At 43.0% G+C, this 24,907-nt stretch overlaps 2 protein-coding genes across 3 annotated transcripts; one reads left to right on the plus strand and one right to left on the minus strand.

The window, feature by feature from the left end:
* Positions 1 to 81: 81 nt before the first annotated feature.
* Positions 82 to 10,479, minus strand: max (myc associated factor X). 2 transcript variants are annotated; one of them, XM_076084627.1, is made up of 5 exons: positions 10,313 to 10,479; positions 9,997 to 10,023; positions 4,158 to 4,319; positions 2,568 to 2,691; positions 82 to 1,634 (listed from the first exon to the last, which is right to left on the minus strand). In XM_076084627.1, exons 1-5 carry the CDS (start codon positions 10,346 to 10,348, stop codon positions 1,447 to 1,449), a joined length of 537 nt encoding a protein of 178 aa, XP_075940742.1. In that variant the 5' UTR covers positions 10,349 to 10,479; the 3' UTR covers positions 82 to 1,446. The 2 variants fall into 2 exon arrangements, with proteins under 2 accessions (XP_075940742.1, XP_075940743.1); XM_076084628.1 differs by lacking the exon at positions 9,997 to 10,023.
* Positions 10,480 to 13,149: 2,670 nt separating this feature from the next.
* Positions 13,150 to 24,888, plus strand: LOC142942371 (hepatic sodium/bile acid cotransporter-like). Its single transcript, XM_076084664.1, is given in 7 exon segments — positions 13,150 to 14,910; positions 15,001 to 15,087; positions 15,944 to 16,056; positions 21,352 to 21,553; positions 22,069 to 22,247; positions 22,343 to 22,540; positions 24,487 to 24,888. Coding segments are annotated over 7 exon segments (1,005 nt in total). The 5' UTR covers positions 13,150 to 14,709; the 3' UTR covers positions 24,512 to 24,888.
* The last annotated feature ends 19 nt before the right edge of the window (positions 24,889 to 24,907 follow it).

Raw genomic sequence — 24,907 nt, forward strand, 5'->3', positions numbered from 1 at the left:
GAATAAAACAAACATTTGAGTCTGAGGTCAGTGCGGGCTGTTAGAGGGAAACACAATCTCTAAATAACCACAAGGAGCACGTTAAAGGATAAAATAGTTTATTTTATAGTCTCATAGTAAAGGTAGGCCTCAACTTGCAAGACAATTGTTGGCAGTATGTACAACATACTTTGTAATTTCCATGGAATGGAATCTGACAAACAGAACTATTACACTAATTATATCCTCAAATAGAAATAAAATGGAAACCATATACAGACACGCAAAATGCTTCCTTTTTTTCCTTGGGGGGGCGATTCAGCAACATTGATTTTTACCGTGTAAAGCACAACACATCGACAGGGAATTACTGATTCCTTGCACTGCAAACGACGGGAGCTACCTTTTGACATTTCATACCCTTAAGGAAAACTACTATATGACAAATTGGCATTTCTCCATGACTCGTGAGATTACTACAAAATGCATAACATACTTTAGAACTTGAAAACATCCAATCAATGCTGTTTATAATATATAAAACGAGATGCCTAATGTATTCAGCCACCTAAAGTCATTCACTACTTCAAGCTAGAGGACAAAATACGGTACAAGTTTAGGAATATTCTCCTCCAAAACATCAATTTCAACAAAGGAGTCCTGTTTTTTTTTTTGTTGTTTTTTTTAAATCTTGTGATAACGTGTCGGGCAGAAAACATCTGCGATCCAGTGGGCCTGAGGTGGGTATCACTTTAACGTTCGCTTCAGAGCGTCTTCACATTCTTTAGTGGAAAAAAAGTAAGCTACAAATGTTTGACTTTAGTATTTTAAAAAGGTAAACTTCTCCGGGACGATTTATCTAGGTGTGTGTGTAAATTCTAAACTGATTTTTTTAAATCAAGAACAAAATAAACAAAAAATGAAACCCAAAATATATAATATAGCAATGCTTGGAGTACGCCAGGAGCGCCCTCCCCCCAAAAAAACAACCCGGGGAGGAGGAGCTTTGAGGGTACAAAAAAAAAAGAACGCATCACGTCCTTAAGTAGCCAAGCTGCCTCTTTTTGGGTTTGGGATTGTAGATGTTGTCGGGGGGGGGGGGGGATACCAATGACGGAGAACCAAAGAAAAGAGGAGATGGGGGGGGGGGGGGGGAACCTGAAGCTCTCTACATGGGTTGAAGCAGTCATCGTCCTCCCTCCTGTTCTTGGAGATCGGGTGGAATGGGAGACAATTGTGGCGGCGGTGTCGGGAGGTTAGCGGGGTCATGAGTCTCCGGTGTGAGCCCACCCACATGAGGAGGGAGGACGGGGAGGGAGGCTGGAGGTGGTTGTTGATGGCATGAGAGGGGAGGGAGGAGGGGTAGATGAGCCTCGAGAGCTTTTGAAGGCTGCGTTTCCTCTCGTCGCCCCTCCTTCGTGCCCCGCCTCCTCCGACCGTGACCAGGCGTTAACTGCCCCGCCCCCTCTAGCTGGCCTCCACGCGCAGCTTCTTCCTGTTGGGCGGCTCCTCGGCCTCCGACTCGGAGCTCGAGTCGGAGCCTCCGTCGAACGCCGACACGGCGCTGCCTTTGGGGTTGGTGTACAGGCTGCTGTCAGACGAGGAGTAGCTGGCCTGGAGCTGGGCGGAGCCTTTCACCTTCTCCAGAGCGCGAACTGCAGGAACACACAAGAACCCACGGGGGGGCATTTCAAAATGAGCCGGTGACGAAATGCAGATCCAAAATGGACATTAGGCGTGTTGCCCCATACATTTGCAGAAACCTCCGTGGAGATTCTCTCTTCACGTCCACAACCATAAACTACTACTCGCTAAAATCAACAGTCCCGTCTAATGCGTGCGGTTGAATTGAGTTTTTAAGTCGTGCCCCATCTTATCTTTTCCTCATAGTTGGTTTCTATTATTTATTTACCTTACATATGTTCCTTGGCTTAATGCACATCGACTGCTGTACTCGTTAATAAACAATAATGCTTAATTAGCATTCAACTACAACATTAAATTATATATTTTATATAATTATATATATATTTATCAAACCGTTTTTAAAAAGTAAAAACAATAGGCCAGGCTGGTTAGGCTTTAATTAGGTTAGGCTTTAATTCAGTTAAGTTAATTCAGTTTAATTCAGTTTAATTCAGTTAAGTTAGTTAGGCTTTAATTCAGTCCTGCATGCATCTCTGTCAACGTTTAAGAGAAAACCAGTTCTAGAAGCTCTGCTAAGCGAAGGAGGGGCTACACTTCAGCTTTGTCTCATGTTGTGGCGGCACAAACAACTTGGATGTTGAGATCGTGACGCATGTTCGCAAACCAGCCACCCGCATGCTCTTTTATCACTACAATCACGACAACAAACTAAAACAGACACGGCAGTGAAGCATTTCTATTCCCTCCTCGCCGGCAGGAGGAGGGTCAAATTTGATTCGCTAAAACTCAAAAAACCTCTTCTGATGAGGTCATCAGAGTCCCTAACGGCAGGCTACAAATATTGAATCCTCACATCTGCCACACGCTAGCGCAGACGTTCTGCAAACAAAACGTGTGGTATCAGTCTAAACCTAAACTGGAGAACAGAGAGGCTTGGTTACCTTGCTGCTCCAGCAGAGCGTTCTGCCTCTTCAGGTCGTCGATGTCCTGCTGGTGCGTGTGATTTTTTCGCCTCATGTACTGGATGTACTCTGTCGCTTTGTCTAGGATCTGAGCTCGAGACGCCTGTTCGGCAGACAGCGGTTAGTGACACGTGCAAAAATGTATGCAGCGACACACGTATACACAGTTCTCATCACGCATCTTTCATAGACATTCATGCTCCTATCGTTACGCTGCAGACTGGAACAGCTGGAGAAGAAATGTTACACGTCACTGTGACGTCACACTGAAGCACTCCTGCAGCCGGTTAACTAGCTGCAGATCACTTCTCATTTTCTATTAATGCCAATGTGCTATAAAGCTGCCCTCGTGTCCATGAGCTATTTGTGTTGGACATTGGTTGACTTAGTACCAGCAGCAGTACTCATTAGGGCTGGGTACCATCTTATCTTCTAAAACAAAGTCCACCTCCTGCCATGTCATAAAGAGATTTAAAAACGAGTCAACTTTCCCAATATAAGAAGAGCAGAGACGTTAATCTGACGATTACTTTCTCAATGAATCGCTCTATAAAATACCAGAAAATTCTAATTAGGGAGGAAGGAAAGACTTCCCATATCCTAAAAATCTTTGATCCAATCTCCGTCACACTTCGTGGGTGCATTGCTGGGGACCAAAGGGAGCGCCGTGTCAATTTGAGTACAATTTGGATTGAACATTAATAACCTTTTAATTACAAGAAAACAAACAGAGCTCCGTGCAGGAGAGGGGGCGGAGCTTCTGGGCTCTGACCAGACATGGAACTCCAGCCTTCTTTTAAACTCACTGCTTCAGACATGGTTGAGTCTGTGTTAAGTGTTGAGGTTTGGTACTCGGCCCTAATATTCTCTCCTCATTCTGTTTCCTAAACTACACTAGAGATGTTACAGCAGTGTGGTCAAGCACCGAGGCAGCTGTAACCCAACACTTCCTACCAATGATCAGCAAACATCCCTCACGTCATCTCTTAAACCCCCCCCCCCACACACACACACTGAGCTGCTCTTTTAGGGGAAAATAACACAGCGTGTGCCCAGTTACTGAACCAGCTCTCCAAAACGCTCTCAATGTCAAAACAGGAAGAGAGCAACTAAATGTCCTCATAAGAACTTCCTGACGCTGGTCCAAGTATTCAGACCATCTTGCTGCTGCCAGTCTGCACTCCTCCACCATCTTTCCTCCTCCCAGTCCCTTCAACCATCTCTCTCTCTCTCTCACTCTCTCACACTCTCTCACTCACACACACACACACACACACACACACACACACACACACACACACACACACACACACACACACACACACACACACACACACACACACACACACACACACACACACACACACACACACACACACACACACACACACACACACACAGACTAAAGACATCTGCATCTCTGTATTAATCCAACAAGGGAAAAAAAACAACATTAAAATGACATCACGACAGAAATGCACTCATCCATGCACAACATTTGCAGTACAGTTCACAACAACAACAGGTTATACTTCACCATTTAATAAAGCGTGTCAAAAGTTCCCTTACATGAGAGCCGGAACATCGTGTGCCTGGAGGACTGGCAGGCTGAGCTTTACCGACCTTCTCTCCCTGCAGGGCGGGGACAGAGTCCCGGAGGCTGTGAAAGCTGTCTTTGATGTGGTCCCTACGTTTGCGCTCCAGGGCATTGTGGTGTGCCCGTTTGTCTGCCTGCAATGACAAGAGCCACACGGCCTTTAGACGGACAGCAGAGCAGTGTGGGTAGAGGACAGCGGGGGTGTCACAGGTCCACCTACACAAACGGCTCTGCTGCCACAACAACAACAACAACTGGCTCTGTAGTTTTCACTTGGTGTCGGAGGCAAACGTCACAAAAGATGTCATCAGGGACCCAGCTACGGGTCATTTTCATTATTGATTAATCTGCAGATTATTTTTCTTGATGAATTGCTAAATCCAACAGAAATTCTGAGGAATGTCTGAACCCCAAAGTGACATCTTTATAATTGCTCGTTCTGTCCGACCATCAGTCGAAAAACCCAAAGCTTTTCTATTTACTATCAGAAAAAAGACAATTTACGACGACACACGACGGGAGAACATACCGATCTAACCCTAATTTATTCTAGTTTATCATAAACAAACGCTCATCCTTAATGTAATGACTCTTGGTTGCCTTATATTTTTACATTAATGTTGAGATTGAAGTTTTGAAGCCTTAAACGCTCTAATAACACGAGTTCTTGTGTTAGTAGTTGCTGGATGCTGTTATTTGGGGGAGACCTCGCAGTCCACTACACAACAGAGGGGAAATAACTACCGTGTATCTGCTGGTTGTCGTCAGTAAATAGATTACAATTAAAAAACTAATTCATAAACTGCACCGTTACAGCAGCAGAAGGGTCTCAATTCACCAAGACGATGCAGATTATTGATGAATCAACGTCTTCGGAGGATGTTAGCCGAAGAGGTCAACGAACGGACCTGCATATTTTATGTTATCAGTCATTTTTGAATTGTCTCATTAAAAAAAACATTATTTTAAGATTGATTGAAAACTGACAAAGGAGGAAACTTAAAGTTTCAGAAACTAGCTGGCAGATAATCTGTTCTCTCCAACAAGACTGCACACGACAACAACAATGAAATATTGAGAGATTAATCAAACAATCTCACATCTGCCTCAAAATACATGCAATGACAGACAATTGTGTAATTAATATGCCACCATTTTTTTTTATTCACGTTAAGCGCAAGAGTTCACGGGAAAACCAAAATCCACAAACTGATCACATGCTCCTTGGCCCGACTGTATGTGCACCAAATATCACTCAACTTTCATCACAACAAGTTGCTGTATTCTGTTGCCTTTTTGTCTTCTGACCCCCTCCTGAGCCTCCACCCCCCTCCTATTTGACCCCCCCCCCCTCCCCCCACTGCATTTCTGTCCCCCCTTCTCTGCAGGAGCTCACAAGAGTGGCCGTTCAGATTCATGTGCGGGCCAGAGTCAAGACACTCGACTCATTAGAAGGGGTGAGAAGGTGGGCGGACGAGAACAGCACATCCTGAAAGACTACACCGAAGGATTTAAACAGTCGTAGTTTTGTAGTCCAAGATTAAAGGCTCCTAAGAAGAAGATCTTAGTTGATGTGCAGGATTCTCCAGTATGCTCTCTACATTACAGCGCTTTAATCATATTACCACAGCCAAATTAATCATATATCATTTCAGGCTGTTTCACATCAAACCACATTTTTTTACGTCCAAGTTAAATAAGCCCATCCTCATTTTAAACATCCCCAATTAACACGCAGAGGCTCATATAACAGCGCCTAACAGGACAACATTTCCACCACACATTTGTATTGTAATTAGACTGTAAAGGCATAAGATGGCTGCCGTGATCACATGACCAGAGGCAGCCGGCAGATCAGTTTGCTGCCTGTCGTTCGACCTGTTTTTAGGCCGAACCATCGCGGCCTCCAATCACGTCTGACTCTGGCCTAATCCACGCCGTCACCAGGCGGAGAGACATCAAGTCCCGACGCCCAATCAAAGCCGGCACAAGCGCGACCGATCATCTCGCTTCGTACGCCAACAAAGCGAGGCCCGATTTTTAATACCAGCAATGAAACGGCACGGTGGTGTGGTCACGACACAGGAGGAGTCACGTGACCTGGCGTCATCTGACTGCTTTAGTCCAACGATCACAACAACAGCAAAAAAAACAAAGTCGCAACAAAGTGAGACAACACGCAGGTTGAGACAAGCCCGCAGTGTGTCATGTGTTTGGTGGGAAGGCCGGCGTGTTACGTGTGACTCAGCTACCAAACATCTGGAACAAATACAAGCTCCTGTTTAGCAACTTAATGCTAGAAAACCAACTATCAGACTAGATGACACGCACCTGAAACTGAAACCGTAATAAAAAAACAGCGTTATCAAAATTCCCTGCATGTAACTGACAACTCCCGGCTTGTGATTAGTCGGGCTGGCATGGTGACAGCTGCTCATGAGGCCTGTTGCACAAGAGCCACAACCCATCCAGGAGAGACCAGTCCACTAGAACCACGTGCCTCCTCCTCTTCCTATCATACACAAAGCCAGAGAGGACGAGGCTCCACTCCCTCCATTAACCCCGGCACAAACAAACACATGACTGGTATTGATGGCATGTGCAATTACAAGTCTGGCTGCCACTGTGATGTGCGTGGTGTCAGTTTAAGGGTTAGAAAGACCACGTGGCCGATTTCTGAAAGAACAACCGAAGACACTAAAGTATAATAATATACAGAATACACTTTAGACTTTGCTTCCAGCAGTACATTCTGAAGTAGTGTTGATCACATTCTGTGACACACACTGAACACTAAAGACCCATTTGATCAGCTGAAAACTAAGACTTGTTTTGACTCTTAAAACACACTTCTTACATCGAGCGCGACACTTTACATCATTAATCTTCGTAATTAAGATCCAAGAATCCAAGTATTTAAGCACTCCCCTCTGGAGCTGCTCTGTGTGCAATTACTTTGCAGTCATGGACATTGAGTGCCCCGGGTGATTTAACGTGAACACCTAACAGACTTCTTCTGAATATCACTTCTTTGAATATTTTCTCGGTGAATCACCCAATAATCTAGAATAAAAATGTTCTACTAAGTGACAGCCACTTGCCATTTTAAATGTTCTTTTTTTTTTACAGAATTCAACTATTCTTGACGCAGTGTTTCCTGAGATGTTCATGGACGAGGGTTCACACAGCAGATGACACACACGTACATGTGTGTGATAGGTGTGGCTGTCATGTAGGCCGTCGTCTAAGACCGAATGGATTACAAGACTAGATGCATCCGGATCTGGGCGGATTATCACCTCTACTTAAAAAATGGGTTATACGGATAAAATGCTTAATCGTGGTATATTTAATTATACACCAAAATATCAATACATAGGCTACATTCTCTGATGGACAAATGTACTAACCAGACAGGAGGAATTTCATTATATTAAAGAAATATATCAGAATAAATACACGCTGAGAAGCAACGGTTTATAGACGCATGTCACCTAACTTCACTTCTGGACTACTTCAAACCATACACACATATTCCAGACTGATGCAGCTTCTGTTTCATTGCATGAGAGGTTTATGAGCATCTCACTTTAGGATGACGAACAAACAGGTTCACTGATATCAAATGACCTTCATAACTCCGGGTAATTGTACTACATGTTGCGGTGCCTTCTTAGCTACCTGGTATAAACTACGGGAGTTGTTAAGCACATCAGGCAGCACGAAAAACAGGTGTCCAATTACCTAAGACCACCCATTATCAGCCATCATAAAACCGACCGCTTTAGCCGGCTGCCTGAGAGGACACGCCAGCCGAGCGGCTCCCTCCGTTCTATCCATACCCGACCACGACACTTTACATAACTGCTCCGGGTGGCGGAGCTTCCTGGGTACTGATGCCCGTCTCACACGGTCTGCATGAAAGCCGGGTGGAGAACGTGGAAAACCTGCCTTCACTAAAACAAACGTGGTAAACACCAATAAAGCGGGGGCGAATGACACCACTGCATAAAATCAACAGCATGTTCTGTGAAGCTAGACTCCAAATAGAGCTGCAACAACGGCTGGTTTCATTTTTGATTCGATTATTTTAATACTTTAGTCGATAAAATGTCAGCTAATAGTGTAAAATGTCCACCGCAAGTCCTGAGAATCCACGGGGACATATTTAAATCTTGTTTTGTTCAACCAACAGTTAGGAAGCCTCAGGATATTTAACTCGCAGCAATGTCAACATTTGAGAATGTAAACGGTTTTGTATTTAAATGATTATATAAACGGTTGCCGGTTCATTTTCTGTCAGTCGACTTCATGCTTTAGCTTTACAGGACATAAAGCAGACTGTCGGTATCTTATCTCACACACCCACCGTGTAGGAAACATATTCAATATCTGCCACACCGTTAGTTCTCACAGACTTTATTTCAATGCTTGGCTGAATGATGCATCATTTATTATCGAAATCGCAAATTAAAAAAAAAGTGCCATTTTGAAATCGAAAGAGCTGAAATTTAAATTATACCACACACAGCCGATTTAACGGTGTCTTAACAAGCTGTAGCAAGTGAAAGTTTAAGCTGGCTGCCTTTGAAGCTATTAAATATTTCCCCAAATAATTCAGCTCTATTTATATACCTACAGATTAAAAAGCTCTTACACCAGACATGCAGAGATGGAGGCAACTGTCTGAGTCTGAGTGACACAATCAGCCATCAGGACATACATATTTTATAGCTTCTGTAATGATACCAAGTGAACTGAAATCGGGTTTAGAGTTCCTCAAGTGGCTCTGTGATAACGCAAAAGCAACCACGATCACTGGCAGAAGAAAAAAAAACTATTTCTATCTTAATATCGCTAATATATATTCTAAAATGTAATCCTATTGATCCCTGAATGCCTTTCTGCACTCTAATGCTGGTAATCTGACTGGAGGCAAGTCGTCGTGTTGTGTGCATCAGTGGAGTCGTGCAGCAGGGTGGTGGTGGAGGTGTTTTTTTCCTCTCGCGCCGGTGTTCGATGCAGCTATACGTCATTCATTTAGGCTGCCAGCCCTTTAGTGGGCCTGTAGAGAGAAGATGGCTCTAATCACTGGCTGCAACACAGGAAAACATCCCGCAGCACCTCCTTCCTGACACGGAGGCTCGTCCGAGATGCAGGCGCGGCTACACGCAACAAGCGCCCTCTCTTCATCGTCACCCTCATCGTGAATGCGGCACGGATGCAAAACGGTCTCTCTTTACGGAGATGACCTAGATGTGTAATTTGCAAAAAAAAGAAAAAAAAAAGAAAAAAAAACGATCACGAGCGGACTGCCCCCCTCCGTGGTGTGAGGTGAAGCACCGCGGGGGGAAACGACTCGGAGAGACTAACCGACTGCCACCGCTCACAGAGAGATTTGTAATATAGCAGGGAAATAATAAACATGCAACAATAAAGGCTTTGTAGCGGGATAAAGCCTCGGTCTAAATATAGACGTCGTGTCGCCGTCTCCCTATGGCCGCGGACAGGCAGGATGGGGGACACCCTGCAATGCACTACCGAGGAACAATCGCTACACGTAATTATAGAAATGCACTGTAGTTCAATGCCACAGAAGATTACGTGCACGAATATTAATTTAAAAAATGTAGTTGTGCCACAAGGCAGAAATAAGTACGTTTGAGCGACATCAACCTCCACAGAATAACATTATCGGTCGATTAAATACCGGACAAAATAAGCAGAATGTGATGGATAAATCAACTTTACAACAACAGTGAAACATTTCTCAAGATTGGAAGAAAAAAAGAATCCCCCAGCATTACGCACCACACAGTGATATCTCGGTGAGTCTTCCTGCAAAGAAACAGAACAAAAAGTACAATTGTAGCCACATTTGTCCAGCAAATCTCACTGCCTCGATGAAGTCACTAGAAAGTTAAATTTAACAGGTTTATAATAACGCTCTGAGGCGAGAACGGCTAGTGTTGCGTTTCAGTTAACAAGAAGCCCGATTAAAAACACACACTTATGAAGACAGAGGAGCTAGCAGGCTTACTGGGAGCTAACGCTAGCTGAGCTAGTTCAGCTACATCGCCAGCTAGCTACATAACATCCGTAAAAAGCTAAAAGTGGCCATACTCACGTCACTATCGACTTCGATATCATCGTTGTCACTCATTCTTCGATAAAAATGGGCTAGTTTAAAGGGACGCGTGGCTAAAAAAACAACATGGATCAGTTTAGCACCGACCGGCGCTCTAACAGACAGACTGCTAAACGCTCACGTTCTGTTTGGACAGAACCGAGGTGGACTCTCCACGTGACTACACTCCACACGCTCAGGTACCACTGCGCAGCGCGGATGCGCAACATCCTGGGGGCGCGTGGGAAATGTAGTTTCTCGAGCTGTTTTTTTCCGTCTATCATTTAAAAGATATGACATTTCTCAGTGATTTTTACAGTAGATTCATTTGAAAAGAGAGATTCATTAAGCGATGACGGGTTTTAACACTAGTACGTTCTTTAATATTATCAAAAGAGAAAGCAATGTTTATTCATAAACTACAATATCCAGGAGTCATTTAGCTTGCGTGTAACGTCACAGCGTCTTTCCCTTCAGGGGCATTCTGGGAATTGTCGTTGGAGTCATATTTGTATGCCAGAGAAGTTAATAAGGCCATGGCTGAGACACGTGGATTTTAAGAATGCACTCAAGAAACACACACACACACACACACACACACACACACACACACACACACACACACACACACACACACACACAAACACACACTCATGTCCAAATACAACAGCCTACAAATATGCACTAATCACGTGTTTTCTTTCTCTTACCACCTATAATTCAGGTCTATTTACCGATATTTCTTTCCTTTTCAATCACAGTCGAAATCCATAGAGCTGTACTGCTACAATAACATGTGTTGATCTAAAACAGTTAGTCAATGAATTGATAAACTCGGCAACAGAAAACCAATTTGTAAATATTTTGAAAATGTATCAATTATTTAAGTACTTTTTTAGGGGGGTGGACAAAACCAGCACTCTGGGATTCTTGATATATATATATATATTATTTTACTATTACTATTTATTTTTGCTGATGTTTCATTGACCAAACAATTAATAGAGAAAATAATCACATACTGACATTTTGATGCTTGTGATGCAGAACTTTTACACAACACGTGCCTTTAAGATGATTTTTATTCCATGTAATGGTGGAGAAAAAAAATGTCTTATTTAGTTCGGTGACTGGTCTCAGGACACATTGCGAATAATCTGCTCTGGTGCTTCCTGTCTCTCAGAATTGTGCTGTAGATAAGGAGCTTACACTGTGGATTATTTTGCGCTGAAACAGTGGATCAGTAAATGTGTAGTAAAAAAAAAAGAAGCTGGGAGCAGCCTCATCTATTCCCCCAGCAGGTCAAGAGGCCACAGCAGCTGCAGGCGACACCCTGCCCTCCATGCAGACACAGGGCTTTAGACCTGCACTGACCTTGATCCTACCATCTCTTCTTTCATCTTCTAGGATCGCCCCCCCCCCCCCCCCCCCTTTCTGTCTTACCTCTATATCTCGCCCCCCCCCCCCCCCCCCCCCCCTGCCAATTTTTCACCCCATACCATTTCATAGACTGCATGTCCTGCAGCAGCAGAGCCAAACGGGGTCACCCAGAAACGTGGTCTGGAGCAGTATAGTCTATGTAAAGGACGACAACACAATAAGGCCAGGCTTTTAATAATGCATCCGCTGCAGTGAAGCCTCTCCATCTCCACACGATGACAGCGAGAAAGCATGTGGCTGTATTTGTGCTCTACAAATCGCATTTGGAATTACCTCTAGGGATGGGCAATGTAACAGAAACAATATGGTAATGAGGCAAAGCAAAACAGAGACCACGATTTTTCATGTTGGCCGTCTTGCCGCACCCTTAATGCTATTTCCCCCTAAGGCCTGAGCTGAGTTATGAAGTGTTTTTAACGCCATTTCAGTCAATAATATTCAAGCTGCAGGGAGCTCAGACAATGATTAGCTGTGGCCGGGGCAGGAGGGGGAGGGGGGGGGGGGGATAGTAAAAATCCAGGTATGTTAAGCACTGGGCTGTAATTATAGATAGCGAGGCTGATCAGCCCAGGTAGAGCCTTCCTCCCCTCCCCCTATGACCATTAAAATGGCCTCCTTTTGTCCCCTTTCATCATATTTCAGACTACACTGGAAGGGCCCCATGCAGTTACCATTATAGATTTGTTTTTGTTCTTGCCATTGTTGTCAGGGCATGACTTATGAAAGGGAGGGAAGGGGAGGCGAGGGGGTGCACTGGCAGATACACCATCAGATTAAGGGTATAGAATACTTTCTCTCTGCACATAAAGTACCTTGGGTGAGCATATAATCTAGTTTAAAATGCAGTTCTGTCAATTACAACACATGCAGTCCAGGCAAACGAATTCACAAGAATTTAACTTCCAAGTGTTTAATAAAAGTATCCGTTTCGCTTTCATAGAAATAGAAACCGATGCGTTTAAGTGCCGTCACCATCACTGTTTTGTAATTGTATGACTAAAGGCTTTGATGAGGTGTAAACTACAATACTTCATCTATATATTTACAGTAAAACAGTAAATTCTCAGGAAATAAAATGAGAGTTGTGAAAATGACTTCTGCTACATTATTTTAAATACTTACTTGTGTGTAAGTTAAACCTCTTTTCATTTTGATTTTTGTGTAATCTACTGGCTGTTGGGGTGTGGTGATGAACTTGACATAGATGTCATTTTGTATGTATGGGAGATCTTAATTCATTGAATTGGATCTCTTGGGGTTTGGTGTTTTTAGATTCGAAAGAAGTTTTCCTGCCTTCAAGAACGCTACTGTTCATGTGTTAGAACCAGTTTTACCAGTTTACTCAAACTATGCTTTATCCCATTGTTGCATCGGAGGATGACAGGCGCTGGATTAATTTGTCACTGGGGTAGAGACTTATTTACACGTTCAACTCTTTATGACTCGTCAGGATTATTCACCAACAAGTCAAACCGACCTTGCGGGCCGTGCAGTATTTCCACTACGCCGTAGATCCCTTCGAGAGATTCATTACATGTGGATGTGAAATTTTAGTAGATGTCAATCCCTGCTCCACCTCCTTTAATCCCTCACAACACCCCCTCCTACATCCTGGCAATCTCATTGCATGGAGCTTAATTCTCTGAAACAAACAAATACATTTTGTGACAAGCTAAACAATATATTGAATTTATGTATTTATTTTAAAACAATACGTTTCTTTGGCCTTGGCTTTTCAGTCACATTGTGTCCCACAACACAATACACATTTTAATCTGATAAAAGCAGATTTATTTGTCAAGTTTTATGTGCTTTTATCCCCAATTCAGTTGTATCAGATGTGAGGAGCGATTGCTGTAAACCTCTCTCATGTAACGCTCAAGCTGCAGAAATCAACAGTTGCACTAGATGGCACCTCTGTACAACCAGTAGCCTCCATGTGTCATTTGTGACCAACAGAAAAGAGCACAAACACAGGCTGAGTGGATTCTGTTCCAGAGCTGATCTCCAGGAATAGGTGTGCAATTCTCACCTTCGGAACAGTCGAGAAGTCAGTTTGCAGTTGAGTTACACATTTATGAAGCTGTGGGGTCTTATCTTTTCATGCGTGTGTGTGTGTGTGTGTGTTTTTTTTATGGGTGCAAAATAGATGAGAAAAAGATCAGAAACAGAGTCAGATTCAGAGCCATTTTCTTGCCAAAGTATGTTGCTCATACAAGGAATTTGACGAGGTGAATGGTGCATAACAAACAATCAACCCAGTGCAAAATACAAGACATGATTTAAAAATAGAAACATATTGAAATTTACAATAAAATGTAAAAATATGGTAAATAAACAAACAAATAAGAGTATAATAAAACAAGTATATTATTAACGTGTCAAGTGTATATTAGTAGGGAAAATATGTGCAAGGGTGTTTAAATGTGACATTTTCCTGTGAAGTAAAATACTGTGAAGGTAATTTACCTGCACACAGTATGAGAACATGCCAGTCGGTAGGATGTGGTTGGTTCTCTCGGCATCGAAGCACAAACGACGGGGAGGTTTGAAGTAAGCAAACGCCAGATTTAAGTGACTTGCTGCAGAAATATGTGTTTTTGGTTGGAAAGTATAAAACAAGCATATTGTAAAAGTAAATTGAGGAGTGTTTGCGTCTCTTATTCTGTTTGAAATGACCCACACATGTTTGGAAATGGCTTATCGGGATCACTCCTGTTATGCTGCGGGTCAAATTAAGTTTTGTATAAGTTAATTTTCAAACTGTAGCTTTTGTTTGGTGACTGATTAGGCAGGCTCTTTTTATAAATGTGTTTAAAAGCATGAATTTAATGGTGAAAGTGAAAACTATGAAGAAATGTTAAAAGTCGTTGTGGCCACTGGATCTATTACGTCTCTGTGTAACTTTGTGTCCAACACATTGTGCTTTAAGATTACTTCTCACAGGCTGCTCCGACATGGAAGACTCCCTGGACGACACGTCGGATCTCTTCTCTCATCAAAGCTTCTTGTTCAACATGACGGCTGCCAACAAAAGCTTTGTTTTCGAGGCCACCATGTCGCCGGTGATGAATACAACCATCAACATATTTACGCTAATCATCGTTTTCATCACGATGGTTTCGCTGGGATGCACCATGGAGTTCTCCAAGATGAAGGTGACTCCATCGATGTCCATCTGTGTTTATAGACAGGCTTTACCATCATGTGGAGATGTCTGTACTAAAGCATCTTTTCCTTCTTTCCAGCGTCACATAGTGAAACCTAAAGGGGTGGCGATAGCAATGCTGGCACAGTATGGTGTCATGCCTCTAATAGCATTTTGCCTGGTTAAGGTTGGTGTTCCTTTAAAAAAAAACTGAATACAAAACATTTATTTACTTTTATTTGTATTTTACAATACAGGAAGTGTGTGAGGCCTCCTGCAGTCTAAATGAGTGCACCTTATTATACTGATTCAAACAATATTAATGCCGTTAAATATATTTGTTCTGATCTATTTTCTCACATTAAATGGCAAATGGTTATGTATTCACCAAATGTTGTTATGTTTTTTGATTGTTTTAATCAATTTTAATTATCATTTTGATCATAAATTGTTTCTCCAGCCTCTCAATATAGATTTGCCCTCTCTCTCTCTGTCTTACGCTATCGTAAATTGAACATGTTTAGGTTTGCTGGACAAACAAAACAAAATGTCACTATGGGCACTGGAACATTGGGATGGTATTTATCTGCACATGTTGTAGACTAAATGATTAATTAAGAAATTGAGATGTTTAGGAAACATTGCTTCAGACGGTAAAATCTCCTTTTTTTGGCAGATTTCCTTCAGTTCCTCAAAGTGAGGACAGAGAGTGAAACAATAATAATACTGATGATGATAATTATCACAAAATTATTTATGTACAAGATTCAAAGTTCCAAGGGATAAAATAATAATCATGGTTGTTATGGAGGACATGTCAACGATGAAGTATTAGTCCAAGTTACTTATCATTCATCCGTTCGATATTATACGTCTTTCTAACACCCTGCACAAAACCCTTTATTTCCACATATTTTAGTTCCATAATCAACATCAGATCAGCCCAGGCATTACTATTACACATTGTTATCAGTAACGAACACGGGCAACACAGTCAGGCATCCAATCACTGTATGAATTCATGATATCGTTTCACTCCGTAGGCGTTCCAGCAGACTGAAATGACGGCTGTGGTGATTATGATCTGCGGCTGCTGTCCTGGAGGACTCCTCTCCAACATCATGGCCCTGGCTCTGCAGGGAGACATAAACCTCAGGTGCACGCCAACAACCTGTTTGGTGTAGCATAATTGTTCGGACCAACAAATATGCTCCAAAAAATAATAACTGAGGTGACGTCAGTGGCTCCTGAACCTTTTGTGGGCTCAGTAGTATCAAGTAGTATACTTGAAATGATATCACATCACTGAATTTTAAGTATTGATGTGTAAGCATGTGTGACGACCCTCTCTGCCTGTTCGTTTGGCTGCCTTCCTTGCAGGTGTGGAGGTGGGTGTGGCAGAGAGTCGTCAGGCAGAGTGGAAGCAAGCACCTGAGGCCATTTGCAGCACTGACCCTGTGTGCCAGAGCACTCTGTATAAAAACCCTCTGGATTCTCAGTTGGTCTCTCGCTCCTTCCTGAGACACCCATTTTGGTTTTGGTTGCGGTTATGGTTTGTTTCTACACTATACAACACTGCATATACACTTTACATGCACCCACTCACCTACACTGCTGAAATGACTGACTTCACATGTCACTGTTAGTTTATGTTTGTCTTTTATATTACTTTAAACTTAATAAATAATTGATAAAACTGCTTCATTGAATGTGTCTCCCTTGTTTGTCATGGTCGTTCGGCCCGGTTTGTGACAAGTGGGGGCTTGTCCGTCCAAATTGATTGGCTCGGGGCTGATATTTGGTTCTGAATAGTAATCTGAATTGACTTTTGTGGAGTATCCCTGGATAGGTGAAGCAACGTGGTCCGTGTGGCTGCGTTGGTTTGTTTTTTTTGTTTGTTTTTGTGTGGTGTGCGGTCAGAGCAGTTGTCTCGGGGACACATCCATAGCTGTCAGGTGAGTAACCAGCTTGCTGGGGGCCTAACCGGGCTATTGGTTTAAGTGTTTAAAAAGCCTCCCGCTAATCTGCATGAAGACTAGGGTTCAGTCTAGGTAGAGGGAATTCCACATTAGTTTGGGGGACAAATCATTGTCTCTGTTAGTGCACTAGTTGACCTAGAAAACAGTGTCTGGTTTTGTGGTGGCCTTTGACCTGGTCTACTATGGCAGGGGTAGAGGACTTTGTTGATGCTCCATGTGAGGAGGTTCTGGATCGTTGCACTAGAGATCAGCTCTTCAAGATTGCAGAAGAGTATGATCTTGATCTAAGTGGTGTTGGTGATAAACGGGTTAAGGAAAATGTAAAGGCTATGGTTAAAAAGCAGTTGGTTGAGAGAAGGGTGCTGGTTGCTAAACAAGAGGGACTGGGTCAGTCAATAGCAGCACCGGCACTTTTAGTTCCATCAGGGAACCCTACCTTGAGCAGCAAAAATAATTGCTTTTGTTAGTTTTCTCATGAGAAGGAGAAACAGAGTGGAAGTGGATAAACAAATGGAAATTGAGCGGTTGCGGTACAAAATGGAACAGGAAAAGATGGCATTAGTCAGAGATGGTAAGCTTTCTGGAGATGTTTTGCACGTGGAAAATGGTTCATCGCGTTCTCGTGATATTGTGAGTAATTTGCATCTCTTGCCTAAGTTTAACGAGAAGGATCTGGATGTGTTTTTCTCACTGTTTGAGCGGATTGCACAGGCAAGAAATTGGTCGAACTCTGAGCAAACCTTGCTGTTGCAGTGTGTTTTCAGGAAAAGCCCAGGAGGCATATGCAGCTTTAGATAATGATCTAACTTATAAATCAGTCAAGGATGCTGTACTGAAGGCATAAGAGTTGGTCCCTGAAGCACATCGCCAGCGTTTTAGGATGTTAGAAAAAGGGTTCAACCAGTCTCATATGGAGTTTGCGAGGGAGCTGACAAATAATTTCAATCGTTGGTGTATGTCTTCTGATGCTAATGATTTTGAAAGTTTGTGCAATCTGGTTGTCTTGGACCAGTTTAAGAACTCTCTGCCCAGTCGTGTTGCCACATATCTTAAGGAGCGTAAGGTTACAACTGCCAACCAGGCTGCGGGATTGGCTGATTATGTGCTCATTCATAAAAGCCGGCTCGGTGAGCCTGTGTCGGAACCTGTGTTGCAGAATGATGGAGGTGTTAAGTCATCTGGTCGCTTCAGGGGTTTTCCAGGTAGGGTGCCTCGGGGAGCACCTGAAATGGGAGAAGATGCGTGCAATTACTGCCGTGAGGCAGGCCACTGGAAACAGGACTGTCCAATACTTGGGGATAGGAGGCTAAAACCTGCTGCACTGGTTGTAAGCGTTCCTGGTCCTGTGAGAGTGTGGCAAGGTGGGCATGCAGAATCTGGCGTGGTTGGAGGCCCAGATGAGTCCTATCGGCCTTTTGTCTCAGAAGGGTTTGTAACACAGACTGGTAGTGACATTAAGGTGCCTGTTAAGATTTTGAGGGATACGGGTGCTTTCAACTCCTATGTTCGAGACTCTATTTTGTCGTTTTCAAATGAGACTGATACAGGGGATAAAATCCTGATGCGAGGAATGGGGTTGAGGGTGTTGCCTGTCCCGGTGCATATGCTGAATCTAGAGTGTGGCTTGGTCAAGGGCAGAGTTCCTATTGGGGTGAGACTAGCGTTACCAGTGGAAGGGATTGACATCATTTTGGGCAACGACCTGGCTGGCAGTCGTGTGTGGGCAGATGTGCCTCCTCCTCCGATAGCCATTCCCTTTCCTTCAGCCTCAGAACAGCCTGAATATTGTAAACTTTCCCGAAGTTTTCCCTCCATGTGCAGTTACTCAGTCGGAGTTGTGCCGAATCAAAGGAGGTAGATGGGGACGTGGAGAAAGAATTGCTGTGTTTACCCGATTTTCTTTTTTCTGTGTCTCATAGTGATCTGCAGATCCAGCCTTGGAGGAGTTGTTTGGATCAGTGCTGTCAGTTGGTGAGGTGAAACATGTTTCCAGGGGCTACCTTCTTCAAGATGGTATTTTGGTGAGGAAGTGGGTGCCCCATGGTGAGGATTTTGTTGGGGATCCCATTTTTCAAGTTGTCATTCCAGCCAAGCTTCGTGGTCATGTCTTAAGACTTGGTCATGATGGGTCAGGGCATTTGGGTGTCCGGAAAACCTATGACCAGATTGTTTGCCATTTCTTCTGGCCACAAATGAAAAGATGTTTCTATGCATATTAAAACCTGTAGTACGTGTAGGATGACTGATGGGCCAAATCAGGTCACTAAACCTGCTCCACTGGAGCCGATTCCAGCTACCAGTCAGCCGTTTGAGTACCTAATCATTGATTGTGTGGGGCTGCTGCCCCATGCAAAGTCTGGGAGCCAGTATTTGCTAACTGTTGTGTGTCAAAGCACCGGGTACCCGGCAGCGTATCCTTTGCGAACAATAAATGCAGAATGTGGGGCCCTGAGGCAATTTATAACTGTTTGGCATCCCTAGAGTCATACAAAGTGACCAGGGATCACATTTTTCTTCTAACCTGATGGCCCAAGTGTTAAAACTGCTAGGTATCAGACATAACCAGTCGTCTGCTTATCACGCACGGAGTCAGGGCGCTTTGGAGCGGTTTCACCAAAAACTCAAGTCTCTTTTGCATTCATATTGCACTGAGCTAGATGGGGACTGGGAAGATGGGCTACCGTGGTTGCTGTTAGCTGCACGGGAGGTTGTACAGGAAAGTACAGGGTTTAGCCCAAATGATCTAGTGTTTGGCAGAATGAGGGTCCAGTGTCTGTGTTTAAGGATGGTTGGAGGGAGTTGGGTCCGCCCACCAGTCTTATTGATTATGTGAATGGGTTTAGGCATCGACTTTATTCTGCAGGGGAGTTAGTAATGGAAATGTTGGCCGCATCACAAGCTAAAATGAAGAAGAGGTATGGTCCTCAAGCTGAGATGCGTGAGTTTAGTGCCGGTGATCGAGTCTTGGCTCTTTGTCCGTTGGTGACTTCACCCTTCCAGGCTAAGTTTTGTGGTCTGTTTACAGTGGTTAAACGCATCTCAGACAAGAATTATTTGATTTCAACTCGCGGTCGCAGGAAACCTATTAAATTGTTCCATGTTAACTTGCTTAAACCCTATTATGCTCACTCTTCTAGTGCACCTGGTGATGTCCAGCAGGAACCAATGGCATTGAGTCCTGTGTTGGGGGCTGATAAAGTGGATGCAGATTCAGCTGAGTATGGGCGATGCTGTTCTGGATTCTGATGAGGGGTTGTTGTCTGGTCGGCTGAAAAGTTAAGGGACCCTCATGAGGATAAAAGGGTTGTTTATCTCCTAGTTTGTTTGCTGTTGTGGTGGTCCTGTGGGACCCCCGTCTTATGGGGGGGGGGGGGGGGGGGGGTAGTGTGACAGTGTAACGACCCTCTCTGCCTGTTCGTTTGGCTGCCTTCCTTGCAGGTGTGGAGGTGGGTGTGGCAGAGAGTCGTCTGGCAGAGTGGAAGCACCTGAGGCCATTTGCAACACTGGCCCTGTGTGCCAGAGCACTCAGTATAAAAACCCTCTGGATTCTCAGTTGGTCTCTCGCTCCTTCCTGAGACACCCATTTTGGTTTTGGTTGCGGTTATGGTTTGTTTCTACACTATACAACACTGCATATACACTTTACATGCACCCACTCACTTACACTGCTGAAATGACTGACTTCACATGTCACTGTGCAATGAAGGCACCAATGACTGAAACAGATTCCATGCAGACAGTGATAAATGAGGCTTTTTTTTTTGTTGTTTCAACTAATCAGTCACAACAAATGCTCACAAACAAATCAGAATAAACACATTGTTTAAGAGTATTTCAGGCTTGTGTTCATTAGAGTATGAAGGGGACGTGTTGTTGAGCAGCTACAGGACAATGCACTTTGTAAACCTTGCAAAAGCCTCACATGCACACTCTGAAGGCCTTAATGTGCACAACACCTCACATATTTAACAACACACTGTCAAGTTTGCTGAGACGAGGGAACTTGAAATGCAAAGACGCTGATTCATCTCAGGTTGTAGGACTCATTCCTGCAGCACTTTATTGAACTGTACTCACTGTTCAATAGAATTACAGATGTTTTTTTTAAGGACTTTTCTTCCATTTAAATCTGAGGATCAAAGTGTATTCTGATCAAAAGCTCCAGATCAGCGTGTTGGTGACATTGTTTTCTCAAGTGTTGTTCAAGGGGACATTTTGACCCACCTGATGGGCCTGAACAAAAAGGTCATGGGTCACCAAACTAATAAGGAATCAAAGACTTATACCACATTTCCTGGCAGTCTTGCTGTTATTACAATACACAGTGCTGGACCAGTTTTTCATTGCTGGCCATAGGATCAATTCTGGCCCAGTAGCGGTTGTTTACCCGTCATCCCCATCACCAGCCACAAAGTTATGTTTGCACGAGGTTGGGACAAAGAAAGTTATCCCCCCCGTGTGTTTCCCCTCAGCATTTTGATGACGTCCTGCTCCACGTTGCTGGCTTTTGGCATGATGCCTCTGCTGCTCTCCCTCTACTGTCGGGGCTTCAACCTGCAGAACGTCGTACCCTACGTCGACATCACCATATCGCTGGTCATGATCCTCATACCCTGCGGCATCGGCATCCTCATCAACCACTACAGGCCGCAGTACACCAAGACCATCTCAAGGGTTAGTGCATGGAGGGTAATAATAATGATAGGCTAGATTTTCCACGATTCATTTATTGTTTCAGTCATTTATTGATCAAAAATATTGTGGATTTGCTGATCTCACTTATATCACTGTAATTTGAATATCTTTGGATTTTTGGAGTGTTGGTCAGAGGAAATGTCTGCACCCAAGGCCATTGGCGAGCAGTAAAGACATGTATCTCAAACAGATCGTAAATGTATCATTTCAATAAAGGCTCAGTCATTTCCTTAAACGGTTGTATAGTATTTAGCAAATTTTACTCAGACGTAAACAGTGTATTTTTCGGGACTATTTTCAGTGGCAAATAAATACACATTTGGAGCTTTTCTTCACAAGCCACAGTGCTCAAGTCCATGGTACTAAAGGAACATGTCACACAGTGTTTCCAAAAGCTGTGGATGTCTGTGGAGCGGTGTGTCACACGGGATTTTAATAGAAACCAAATTAAAGGCAAATAAATCCAATGTGTCTCCTGTCCATGCTGTTCTCAGGTGGGCCTCACTTTCATGGTAATTGCTGTGTTGGGGGTCATCATCGTTTGCACTTTTGCCGTCGGAAGCTCAGTCCTAACGGTGCTGTCTCCTCCCCTCATGGCCACCAGCGCTCTCATGCCCTTCATAGGCTACTCCTTCGGATACATCATCTCCTCGATCTTCAGACTCAACCAATCGTGAGTCATTTGGTTGAAATATATTGTGACGGGTGGTGTTAACCATGTCAGAGAATAAAGAACCTTCCTTTATGTATCCGTGACTTACGAATCAGGGAGAGGCGGACCGTTTAGATGGAAACAGGCTGTCAGAACATCCAGGTGTGCGCCACCATTCTGAAACTGGCCTTTCCCGCGGAGGTGATCGGCCCTTTGTTCCTGTTCCCCTTGCTCTACGGGGTCTTCCAGATTGTGGAGGCGGGGCTACTCATCCTGCTGTTCAGGTGTCACCAAAGATTCACACAACGAGAAAGGTGAGACTGATCACAGGCTTTTAATCAGAATCAGCTTTATTGGCCATGTATGCGTACGCTCTCAATGTACAAACACTATTTCACAATAAACAAGAAAAAATATATAAAGAATAAAAAAGGGGCAGCAAAAAAGTAAAACAGATGTAGGTATAAACATTTAACAGCTATATACAATAGAAGTATAAATGTATATCCAAAAAGTGTGTGTGTGTGTGTGTGTGAGAGAACATAAACCTATAAACATAGGGTTCATTTAAAGGGATAATGTGAGCACCACACAAAGTGGTTTCGGTTCATTCCAAGTTATTTCTATATTCTGGTTGCAGCATCCCCAATGTGAGGATTTGCTGAATTCCTCTGTTTTTAAACAATGTAATTAGAATATATTTGGGTTTTGAACAGTTGGTCTGATGAATCGAGCAATTGTCACCTTGAGTTCTGAGAAACTTTCTTTTCAGACACCTTGGCACCACTGATTTTATAGACTGAAGGATTAATTGGTTGATTAAAAACACAACCCTATGAATATATTTTACCTGAGTGAGTAACACAGACTGATGCAGGATGAAGTCATACCACTGTATTCATGGAGGTGGGCAAGATAGTCACATCACTAGATGTCGAAAACATTGGGAAAAGGGGAAGATAGTTATATAGAATAACAAATGAGGTTAGGAATAGAACTGTTAATCCTCAAACCAGTGAATTAAAGCTAATAAATACACAAATAAAATGTCTTATTACTAAGAGGTTATAAGAGATGTACTGTCCTTAAACCACTGTATTAAGAGGCAAGGAATATATACAAGAAACAAGAAACGGGGGAAACAATTCTTATCTAAGAAGAAGAAGAAGAGTCTACGGTGCAGTCATGTTTAAGTAGCACAAACCACAGAGTGCAGTTCAGGCAGACGGGTATGTCATTTGTTTTGCAGGTATTTGGTCTAAATCCAAACTGTTATACAAACAGACATGTTGACTTATTCAAGGTGCTAGATGACAGTCAGGCTATCAGTGACCTTGATCATTTCAGCTTGCAACATGTAGCCAACAAACAGCAGGGCTTTCTCTACCACTGTAGGATTTGAGCATTGTGCAGACATCCCACATTTCTGTTGCAGGAACCCGAGAGTTCATTTTATTCATTGTTTTGGTCGGGTCCTTTGCTTTTTTTTTTTTATGTTATCTATTTCAATTTTGTTTTTCACATTCCAATTCCAATGTCTGAATGTTCGTATTTATTAAAAGTCCATTGCTTTTTAAATGATTATGCTATTATATTATCATTATATCAGTGGCATGAAATGGTCTTAAAATGACAATGTTTATTGCAATTACTTCTGGAATAATATATCGTCCAACATTAGTAGTGTCACAGCCCGGCTCAGTGACACTACTGAGACAAACCAGAAAGCCCAACAAGCTGGCTGCTGAGAAAAGCAGGTTTATTGTCTTAATAAACATAATTTAACAATATAAAAGTTGGTGTCAGTTATCAGTCCTGCGGTGTGTGTGTGTGTGTAGCAGTAAATAACAATAACAGACAGATCAACCAAAAGAATGCTGTTAATGCTGGTGGGCGACAGGATCTCCTCTCCCAGAACCCCAGGCTGCCAACTGAGGAGGATCTTTAAGGCAGAGCCACACCGGCTCAGGTGTGGCTCTGGACACCATTGTTTGTACATTTGGTGCCAATCCATTAATTAAAACATTCACCCTCAACTATCCAAAATATTACCTTCAAGAAATACTCCCATGTTTATGTAGTGCAGTAAGAGGAATTATGTCAGCAACGTCTAACACAATTTAGTTCAGAGTCTAGTATCTTACAATTATAATTTTTATATATTTAGAATGCAGACTTAATGCTCCTGAGTCTGTTGTTGTAGCGTAAAGCTAATAAAAATAGTTTGCATTAATAATCTGCTTGTCTGCCTGACCTACAGAGAAATACCAGCCAGCCATCACTGAGGACCATAACAAAGAGGCCTCTGAGGAGACCGTATGACGGATGCATCTTAATATAAGTTTTACGAATGTGAACACTTTCTGACCAAAGTGTCTGCTGCAACTCTAGCAACAAATGATGTATAACTGCAGGACAGCCATTTTGTGCCAAGTCCTTTTTGATTGTGAGTTTTATACGTATAACCTGAGTTTCTTTGTATATTTTTCAATAAAAATCACAGATGAACAAAAGTACTGATTTTAGTTAAAATTGTTTTATTGTTTCAGTCCACCATAGAAACATCCATCATATTTTTCACTGAAAATAAAATCCTTGCGTACAAAAATGTTTTTGTTTTTTTTCAAACTCTTGTCTACAAGTTCATTTAAACCACAGTAACATCAGACACAGTACCTACA

Source organism: Anarhichas minor, unplaced genomic scaffold (genome assembly GCF_050575085.1).
Source record: "Anarhichas minor isolate MPS153535 unplaced genomic scaffold, ASM5057508v1 ptg000136l, whole genome shotgun sequence".
In the NCBI taxonomy this organism is placed as follows: domain Eukaryota; kingdom Metazoa; phylum Chordata; class Actinopteri; order Perciformes; family Anarhichadidae; genus Anarhichas; species Anarhichas minor.